At 46.7% G+C, this 10384-nt stretch overlaps 1 protein-coding gene across 2 annotated transcripts in view; it reads left to right on the top strand.

Moving 5' to 3' along the window:
- The first annotated feature begins 1067 nt into the window (after positions 1-1067).
- Positions 1068-10384, top strand: part of cog3 (component of oligomeric golgi complex 3) — a 78515-nt gene continuing 69198 nt past the window's right edge. Inside the window, exon 1 of one of the 2 annotated variants that reach the window (XM_086006491.1) lies at positions 1068-1284. In XM_086006491.1, the coding sequence (XP_085862617.1) occupies positions 1126-1284 (159 nt within the window). In that variant the 5' untranslated portion in view covers positions 1068-1125. Of the gene's footprint in view, positions 1285-6837; positions 6939-10384 lie in introns of those variants that run through there. The other variant, XM_086006492.1, reaches the window with a different exon arrangement.

Here is a 10384-nt window from a genome sequence, read left to right as displayed (position 1 = left end):
TGGTCCCAATTATCCCGTTGCTGATCCTGATTCTGGCACCATGCTGATCCTGTTCCTGGCACCATGCTGATCCTGTTCTTGCTGCTGATCCTGCTCCCAATGCTGATCCTGGTGTGAATGCTCTCCTTGCTGATCCTGCTTCCAATGTTGATCCTGGTGCCAATTTTCCCAATGCTGATCCTGTTCCCAATGCTCATCCTGTTCCCAATGCTCATCCTGGTGCCAATGGTCTCAATGCTGATTCTGCTCCCAATGCTGATCCTGGTGCCAATGCTCCCAATGCTGATCCTGGTGCTGTTGCTCCCTTGGCTGATTCTGCTCCCAATGCTGATCCTGGTGCCAATCCTCCCCTTGCTGCTGCTAGTGCCAATGTTACTGATCTTGGAACCATGCTAATGCTGATCCTGGTGCCATTGCTGATCCTGGTGCAAATCCTTCCCTTGCTGATGCTAGTGCCAATGTTCCTGATCTTGGAACCATGCTGATGCTGATTCTGCTCCCAATGCTGATCCTGGTGCCAATGCTGATCCTGGTGCCAATCTTCCCAGTGCTGATCCTGCTTCCAATGTTGATGCTGGTGCCAATGTTCCCAATGCTGATTCTGCTTCCAATGTTGATCCTGGTGCCAATGCTCCCAATGCTGATCCTAGTGCCAATGCTCCCAATGCTGATCCTGGTGCAGATGCTCCCTTGGCTGATTCTGCTCCCAATGCTGATCCTGCTTCCAATGTTAATCCTAGTGCCAATGCTCCCAATGCTGATCCTGGTGCCAATGCGCCCAATGTTGATCCTGCTTCCAATGTTAATCCTGGTGCCAATGCTCCCAATGTTGATCCTGCTTCCAATGTTAATCCTGGTGCCAATGCTCCCAATGTTGATCCTGCTTCCAATGTTAATCCTGGTGCCAATGCTCCCAATGTTGATCCTGGTGCCAATGCGCCCAATGTTGATCCTGCTTCCAATGTTAATCCTGGTGCCAATGCTCCCAATGTTGATCCTGGTGCCAATGTTCTAAATGCTGATTCTGCTCCCAGTGTTTTTTTTTTAAGTGCTGGTGTGGGCGGGGCTCTGAGCCGCCGCAGTGTTTCCGGGGTCAGGCCGGGGGGCGGGGAGCCCCGGAACAGAATGGCGGAGGTGGCTGCGGATCTGAGTGAGCAGCGAACCCGGGAGAAGCTGTCGCTGTGGGAGCGCGGCCCGGAGCCCAGCGCCCCGCTCACAGACACCCAGCGGCACAGCGTGGCCGAGCTCCGGGCCGCCGCCGACAACATGCCCTTACCGGCCGAGGTGAGTGCAGCGGCGCGGGGAGCGAGCGAGGCGCCGTCAGGCTCCGGGCTCCGAGCTCCCGGCACCACGGCCCGCGGCTCGCGGCTCGGGCACCCTCCGACCGGCGGCGGGGGCCGGGGCCGCCTCTTGTCGCTGACGCGGAGTCGGAGCCCGGGCCTCTAGCGGCTCCCGGAGTCGGCTGCCACGTCGCCGGAGCTGGGATGGGGGATGGGAGGTGAGGGAAGGGGAAGCGTAAACCCGGAGCCCGAGTGCAGGCCCTTCGCCCCTTACCCCTTACCCCCATTGCCCTTTATCCTTCTTTCGCCCTATCCCTCACCCTGCTGTTCCTCTGACCACACTCCACCTCCCACTCATCCGCCAAACCTGTAGTTGGTACTAAATGCACTGCTAATCTGCTTTACTGGGCGTGTATTGTTTACACCTTCCAAAAGAAAATGCGAACTTTTAACAAGCTGTATATTGAGTGCAAGATGGTGCTAGTTTAGATTTTTTTTAATAGACTAGGTAGGGAAGGAACTGCAAACTATCCAAAAGTAGCATTCGGGTAATCTGCTCCCTTGGCCAAGCCAGTTAACCCAGTGAGCAGCTGATGCAGAAAGAGTAGGAGACCCCAGGCTCGATTCCCCCCCTGTGCTGAGTTAGCTGATCTCTGCCACTGTGGCACCTGTGGATTAGGAAAGGGGGAAACTGGCCAAAGTCACGGCTCCTGATCGTTACCCAGTGAGTCCTGCTCGAAATATGTATGTGGTTCTTGAGTTAGTACAGGTCGGATTCAACTGTGAATCTCATCTCCTTCCGGTGGATGAATAGCCTGCCACCACTCGATATCTAGGCTGGTGTTGTAAACATGGTACTTGAGTAAGGTACCAGTGGGTACCTGAAACACAGTGAGTCAGCACCTTCAATAGAGATGGAAGGGAGAAAATTGGGGAAATACAAACTGGTGGGAGGGATTTTTACAATGATGATGCAAGCTTTTATGTTTTGTCTACTAATGCATAACTATCAACCCAATGGTGATCCTGGTGACAATGCTCCCCAGGCTGATCCTGCCCCCAATGCTGATCCTGGCATCCTCAGACCGTCCTGGTGGGGGATGGAGGTGTAGAGGGATTGGATGTCCATGGTGACGATTAGGGCCAGGAAACTGGAAACTGCTAAAGTGGCGGAGGGCGTCGGAAGACTCGTGGATGTAGGTGGGAAGAGACTGGACAAGGAGAAAAAATAGCATTGAGATAGGAAGAAATCAGTTCTGTGGGGCAAGAATGGGCTGAAACGATGGGTCTACCAGGCAGCCCTGTTTGTAGATCTTGGGAAGGAAGTAAAAGTCGGCTGTATGGCGTTGGGAGACTATTAGGTTGGAGGCCGTAGAGGGAAGATCTCCAGAGGAGATGAGGTCAGTGGCAATCTTGGAAACGATGGCTTAATGTTCAGTAGTGGGGTCATGATTAGGGGGAGGTAGGAGGAGGTGTCTGAGAGTTGGCGTTCAGCCTCTGCAAGGTAGAAGTCAGTTCGCCAAACAACAACAGCGCCACCCTTGTACTTCTGAACTGTAGTCAGTGTTGTAAAGTAGGAAATGTGACAGGTAACTTGTCTCACAGCAAGGTCCCACAAACAGCAGTGTGATAAATCATCAGGTAATCTGTTTTGGTGATGTTGGCTGAGAGAGAAATATTGGCCAGGACATCAGGAGAACTCCCCTAGTCGTCTTTGAGAGGATGCCGTGGGCTCTTTTGAAAGGGCAGACGGGGTTTAATGTCTCATTTGAAAGATGGCACCTTGGACAGTGCAGCCCCATTACTGCTCTGGATGAAATGTCTCTGGCGGAATAATGGAGGATTGGAGCAGTTTTCTGCAGGAATCTACTGCAGAACTAACTTATAGTTTTGTTGCGCAAATCCAGTGGGATTGCAGATACAGGATCAGCAAAACGTGCTCATATTGAGTTGGACATGATTCGTTTCTCATTATTTGGACATGAAGTATCTGATTTCACCTCCACCCCCCCCCTCTGATATATTGTGTCTCTCTTCCTGAAGTTACCTATTCATGTGGTTCTATACTTGCAGAGCTGTCACCAGGATTGCGAGGTGTTAGCCGTGACTCTTGGTAATACTCTAGCATCTGAGTGAGAAGGTTATGGGTTCAAGTCCCACTGCAGAGCCTTGAGCACTAATCCAGGCTGATACTTCCAGTGCAGGACTGAGGAGGTGCTGCACCATTGGAGGTGCCATCTTTCGGATGAGACGTTAAACCGAGGTGCTGTCTGCCCTCTCTGGTGAACATAAAAGATCCCATTGCACTATTTTGAAGAAGAGCTGGTGAATTCTCTACAGTGTCCTGGCCAATATTTATCCCTCAACCAACATCACTCAAACGGATTATCTAGTCATTATCACATTGTTGTTTGTGGGATCTTGCTGTGTGCAAATTGGCTGCTGTTTCTCCTACATTACAACAATGACTATTTCAAAAGTACTTCATTGGCTGTAAAGTGCTTTGAGACGTCCTGAGGTCGTGAAAGGCACTACATAAATGCAAGTCTTTTTAGTAAAGCAGAAAGGCAAATTAAATTGTTGCACTAACGCCACTTGAACTGTGGAGAAACAGCCAGCAGTACAAATACGATTAATCCACGCAAATTTGGGTTGTGCTGGGAGAGAACGTTTTGAGCTGAGGTACTAGTGATCAGTTCAACTGCACCGGGGTGATTGCTGTGAACTAGGCATGTGTAGGTTCACTCCTCACCCAGTCCCTGGATAGGAATTGGGAGCAGAAACCCTGACCGTGCTTTGTTCGATGTTTCTTCTCCCGAGGTCAGTGTGTACTCCGTGTTCAGTCTACTGTTTCAAGTTTTGCTGTAAATACTTCTGAAAAGCAACTCTTGACCAGCCACTAGTTTGGGGTGGAGTGTCAGTGAATTATATGTGGGTGTTAAATGAAGATAAATGGCAAAACTTGGATGATTTGTTAGTTGAGCGATTTGTCAGTTAACCACTGACACCAGCTGCTTTTGATATTTCAGGCTGATTAATTAATTGCCTGCAATTCTGCGAGGCTATACAGAGGAATTTACTGCCATCTGTATAGTACAGCGTTGTCTTATCAGTTGGCTGCAGTCAGCTACAGGTTAAAGTGATAATTATGGGTAGGATTTTAAATTTCGTTTAAATGGGTGACTTGCACAAGTGGCAATAACGTGAAGCTGGCGTATATTTTATCAAAAACCTGTTGACCCAGTGCAAGGAAAAAAGCTTATTTAAGGTCTGAATCACTATCTCAAACCAATTGGACTTTCAGATTTTAAATGTTTTATCACTAGCAGTAGGAACTTACACTAGCCTCTTGTAGGGTCCCACCCTCCCTTCGCCCCACCATTGGTGGCTGTGCCATCAGTCACCTCAGCCCCAAGTTCTGCAATTCCCTACCTAAACCCCTTTGCCCCTCTACCTCCCCCTCATCCTTGAAGACTGTACTTCAAATCCACTTCTCTGAAAAAGCCTTTGTTCACCCCTTCTAATGATCTCATTTTGTTCGGTGAAGTGCTGTGGGGTGTTTTTCCATGTTGCAGGTGCTATACAATTTATTAGTGGCAGGATAATGTTCTACCGTTCTTTCTATATTGTTCATGTGCTTGAAGGTAGGGGCCACACAGGTACGCATCACGGAGCCTCAGATGCCACATATAATGTTTCAATCCCCATTCCCATTAATTCCCATATATCTCAAGTTGCTGATTCGGGATTTATCCACCACAAGGCAACAGGATTAATAAAAAAAAAAGCCTGATTCAAATGGGGCAAACAACAACAACTTGCATTTATCTAGTGCTTTTAATGTAGTAAAATGTCCAAAGAGACTTTAAAGAACATAAGAAATAGGAGCAGGAGCAGGAGCAGGAGTAGGCCATTTGGCCCTTCGAGTCTGCTCTGCCATTCAGTAAGATCATGGCTGATCTTCTACCTCATCTCCACTTTCCTGCGCTATCCCCATATCCCTTGATTCCCTTAATATTCAAAAATCTATTGATCTCTGTCTTGAACATACTCAACAACTGAACCTCCACAGTCCGCTGGGGTAGAGAATTCCAAAGATTCACCACCCTCTGTGAAGAAATTTCTCTTGATCTCAGTCCTAAATGGCCGACCCCTTATTCTGAGACTGTGACCCCTGGTTCTAGACTCCCCAGCCAGGGGAAACATCCGCCCTGCATCTACCCTGTCAAACCCTGTGAGAATTTTGTATGTTTCAAATGAGATTACATCTCATTCTTCTAAACTCGAGAGAATATAGGCCTAGTCTACTCCGTCTCTCCTCATAGGACAATCCCTCCATCCCAGGAACCAGTCCCTCCATCCCAGGAACCAGTCTGGTGAACCTTTGTTGCACTCCCTCTATGGCAAGTACATCCATCCTTAGGTAAGGAGACCAAAACTGTACACACTACTCCAGGTGTGGTCTCACCAGGGCCCTATATAATTGCAGTAGGAGCGTCAGGAGGAGTGGGACGACCCTTGCCTGGTTCCACTCTTACCTATCCAGGTGTAACCAGAGAATCTTTCGCAATGACTTCGCTTCCCATGGATGCTCAGTCATTGAGTATATTCAAGACTGAGTTCAATAGATTCTTGGGCACGAAGGGAATCGAGGGATCGGGCGGGAAAGTGGAGTTGATGTAGAAGTTCAGCCATGGTCTTATTGAATGGCGGAGCAGGCTCGAGGGGCCGTATGGCCGACTCCTGCTCCTATTTCTTATGTTCTTATCTTGTTATGTTCAAGTCCCCCAAGGATCTATCCTTGGCTCCTTCCTATTTCTCATCTATATGCTGCTCCTTGGTGCCATGACATGCCATCTGGTTCCACATGTGTAATGATGACAGCCAGCTGTAATAAATTTGAAGTCCCTTTAGACTGTCCAATAGTTCAAAGCTGACTCCATATTGGTAACAGTGATGATTTTATTTAAGCATAAGTGACATTACAGTATTTAAGCAGCAGTTTACAAGGAACATTTGAGAATGACATTACTCTGTTGATCCTTGGGTAAAAGGAGTGGCCCATTCCTCATACCATCTATTCACATACACTTGTACACCTGCCTGGTATCCTCCTTGGCCCTTCTACACTGAGAATGACCCTAAGATATACCCCAAAAACGGGAACTGTGGAAAAATCCACCCAGTCATAGACACAGCAAGGTCTGTGTCCAGGCACAGACCAAGGGCCTCCCTTGTCTGCTTAGCCTTAGCACAAGTTTTTTCTATTTTCACCGTTGGTGGCGCAACCCATGAACCTTGAAGACAATGAGTTCCAACATTTCCTTTTTCCTAATTCTAGCAGAAGAGAAATAAAACTAAAGACGAGCAATCTTAATATTAAACTGCAATCCAGCAAAGCTTACTATGGAATAATAGTAAAAGGGGGTTATAATTGATTACATTTCAACAAATATCACACGTTCTCAGCACATTCCTACAGACATCTCAAGAGATGAGAGATATCCCTGTAGACAGCTTTTAATCTCATTCTGTTCGTTCCCTTCTATTCTAGCCAATCAGTTTTTGCAATAACAAGGCCATTTGTGATCGTACGTCATCCTGAGAGTCCGAAAGCCGTGGATTTTGCAGAACAGCCATTCTAGTAAAAAGCTTAGGGTAATTTAACTCTTGCAATGCCTAATCCCTCTAAATACCCACTCATAAGCCTATATTCTTACACAGCTCTACCTCACCACCACCTCTCTAGACCCCCTCCGCTTGCCTCTGTTGTCGAACTGCTTGTCGGACATCCAGTCTTAAATGAGCCACAATTTCCTTCAATTAAATATTGGGAAGACGGAAGCCATTGTCTTCACCCCTACCATAAACTCCATTCCCTTGTCACTGATTTATATCCCCTTCCCTGACCAGTGTGTCAGGCTGAACCAGACTGTTTGTTCTGTAACCTCCTACAACCCTCCATGAGCTCTGCGTTCCTCTAACTCTGGCCTCTTGTACATCCGTAAGCTCCCTAAACACCTCTGTGTTTCCACCTCTCCCTCCTTTAAGATCGTTCTTAAAACCTACCTCTTTGACCAAGCTTTTAGTCACCTGTCCTAATATCTCCTCCTTTGGCTCGGTGTCAATTTTTGTCTGATTATTCTCCTGTAAAGCACCTTGTGATGTTAAAGGCGCTACATAAATGCAAGTCCTTGCTGATAGTGTAGAGGGATCAACACTGATTGAGCATGCTCCCTGTAAATCTGTTGAAGCATCCAGTAAGGTGGATGCTGAGATTCCTTCTCAGCAAATCCCACTGTCTGTCTACCTGTGAGACTTGACTTGGGCGTTGTCAGTTTTATTTCCATGTGTTAAAACATGAAAATTTGGCAAGATTCGAGGGTATATCTCAACTGTAAATGAATACAAGTCCTAAACAGGATAAGTTTACTGATCACTCCTACTATGGACTAGTTTTGATCGCCGTGGTGGGGGGGGAGAGGAATTTCCACCGCGCCCCCCCCCCCCCCTCAAATTGGCCAGGATTTTTATTGCCTCTCCCAGGAGATCACATAGTTTTGGGTGGAGTGGAGAGCAACGTTCCTGCTGAGCTGCGCAGCGGTCTGGAGGGCCTGCTCAGGCTGGTCACCGGCTTTTATATGGGAGATACCGCACATGCGCAAAAAATTTGAATGGGCTGCGCAGTCAGTTAAAGTGAACGTGCACCAAAAAAACTAAGAGGGAACATTGGTGGAGAGTGAAGATATTGTGATACACAAGATAGCACAATTGTATGGGATAGGCTGGATGGACCAGAGGGTCTTTTCCTTTCCATCATTGTTCATACATCCTGGAGTTTATTTTCCTCTGAATAGAGTGTTCAAGTCCAGACTCACTTAGAAAGTGTAAATCCAGCATTTAAAAAAAACCAGACAATTTATCTTGGATGGATTTGCGGATTTGGTAGAACTTTGCTTTCTGGCGTTTCCTTTCCGCGCTGGACCTGCCGTGCTCAACTAATATTTAAATCCACCACAGCTTTCCTCCGATGCTGCCACAGATGTTTTGACTCTAGCAGGGAACCCTTGAGCCCCAGTTAAACTGAGACCCCAGTTGGTAATTTAATAATGTTTCGAGAGCTTTGGTGGTCAGAAGATCGAGGGGCACCCTGAGCACCATTTAAAGCTGACATTATACTGCACAGAGTGCCAAGCCCAAACAGTGTGTGGAAGCCTCGCATCACTTGGCTTTGGTCGATTGGGGCCTCTGTTATTTGTATGTTGGTGTGCAGCCAAAACCGTCTCAACACAACTGTATCCTGAGAGGAAAGTCACACACCTCAGTGTGTACTCACCCAGAAACTGCACTCTTGGGGAAGGTCTTTTTACCCCAGTTGACACTCGCCACCCAGAAACTGCACCCCTTTAAAGGCAGGTAGCAGGAAGTGGAAGACATTTGTTTGGGAGCAGAAAGGTCAGCTTACGGCTACAGTTTTGATTTGAGCAGAGCCTCAAACTCTGCTCCACGCATGTTTATTTAGTACCCATTGAAACTCTGTGTCCTCTTATGGATGGAAAATCAATTGCTCATAGTGTTGAGGTTCATGAGAGAGAGGCCTTCTGTATGATCCCCATGCCAGTGTGGATTCGAATAATATAAATTACAGCACAGAATAGGCACATCGCACCTGTACTGGTGCTAGTTCTTCAAATGGAGCTGCGTACTCTAATCCCATTTCCCTACCCTCCTTTTGCATTCTTTTTCAAATACTTATCCAATTCCTTTTTAAAATATGTTGTCTCTCCCTCAGTAACCCCCTGCGGTAAAAGTATTCCATGTTCTAATAACCTCCTGTGGAAACAATTCTTCTAACTTCTCTCTTCATTCTGTTGTTGTTGATCTTGAATCTGTGCTGCCCATGTGAAGCTCAATAATCTCTTTGCTTACTATCCCCTAGCCATTGCTCGATTCATGCACTTGCATTCCTTTCAATACAATTTGCATTCATTGTTGTGACGAGTTACTGATTAAAATCCCGATTTTTCTCGAGATGCTTTAAGTTCAGCAGCTCTGCACTTCACTTTCATACTGCAGAAGTTTGATCTGTTGGGCTCACTACTTTATCATTCACCATTTTCAGTGCAGTTTGTAACAGTCCTGCATGTGAGACTTCCTTCATGTGGAAGATATTTGCTGCCCATTGGCACTGATGAGATGCTCAAGGTGGGACCTCGATCTCTGGGATGCTTCCACTCCGGGTTATTGGATTGAAGAACATGTTTTAGTTCAATTAAGTGCCAACCTCTTCCCCCTCCCCCAAACTAGTGCTGTGCATTGTTATGGTGGTAAATACAAATCCAACACTGAGTCATGTACATAATGGCCAATGGAATGAGTCTCAATGGTAGATGAAGATGGTGCAGTTTTTAAAAGGATTCATTACAGTTCTGCCACTAAAGGTTAGAACTGCCTTTTTAAAGAAAAAACATTTCTAACTATGTTTGCAAAATACTGCGGATGCTGGAAATCCGCTCCCCCATTTCCCTGCCCCCAAACTGCCTTTTGTTTAATTTCCTGCCTTTTCTCTCAGTTCTGTAGAAGGGTTTCGACCCGAAACGTTGACTCTATTTCTCTCTCCATGGATGTTGCCTGGCCTGCTGAGTTTTTCCAGCATTTTCTGTTGTTATTTCTAACAGTATGTAGTCCATCTTAGGATCAGGTTGGGCACCTAAAGAAGGTGTGTGCTGTGGAACCTGTGTTTGATGTGCCTTTGAACAATGTCAGGAATGCAGCAATGCTGAATTGAGCCGACTGCTTGTTAAAAGTGAATGGGGACTGACTGTTGATGCTCATTAAACTAGTTCCCGATCAACTTAAATTTTATTGTATACATAATTCTATAAAGTTTTAGCATAGTTCAGGCACATTTCTTTATCGTAGTATCTGTACCTGCTGAAAACAATGCAAAAGAGTAAGTTTCTGCTAACTGTTAAGGATGAGAAGCTATTTTGGGGCTGATGGACAATAAATTACACGTTCTGCAGCTGTTCTATGATCCTGTCTGTATTACAGGCTTGGGTGTTGGCTAGCTGCCTGGACAGGGGCAGGTGTCGCAGCTAAGT

This window comes from Somniosus microcephalus, chromosome 14 (genome assembly GCF_052327205.1).
Source record: "Somniosus microcephalus isolate GS21.2 chromosome 14, FLI_Smic_1.0, whole genome shotgun sequence".
NCBI lineage: Eukaryota > Metazoa > Chordata > Chondrichthyes > Squaliformes > Somniosidae > Somniosus > Somniosus microcephalus.
The sequence above is the reverse complement of the archived record's forward strand: the minus strand, read 5'-3'. Positions and strand labels throughout refer to the sequence as shown.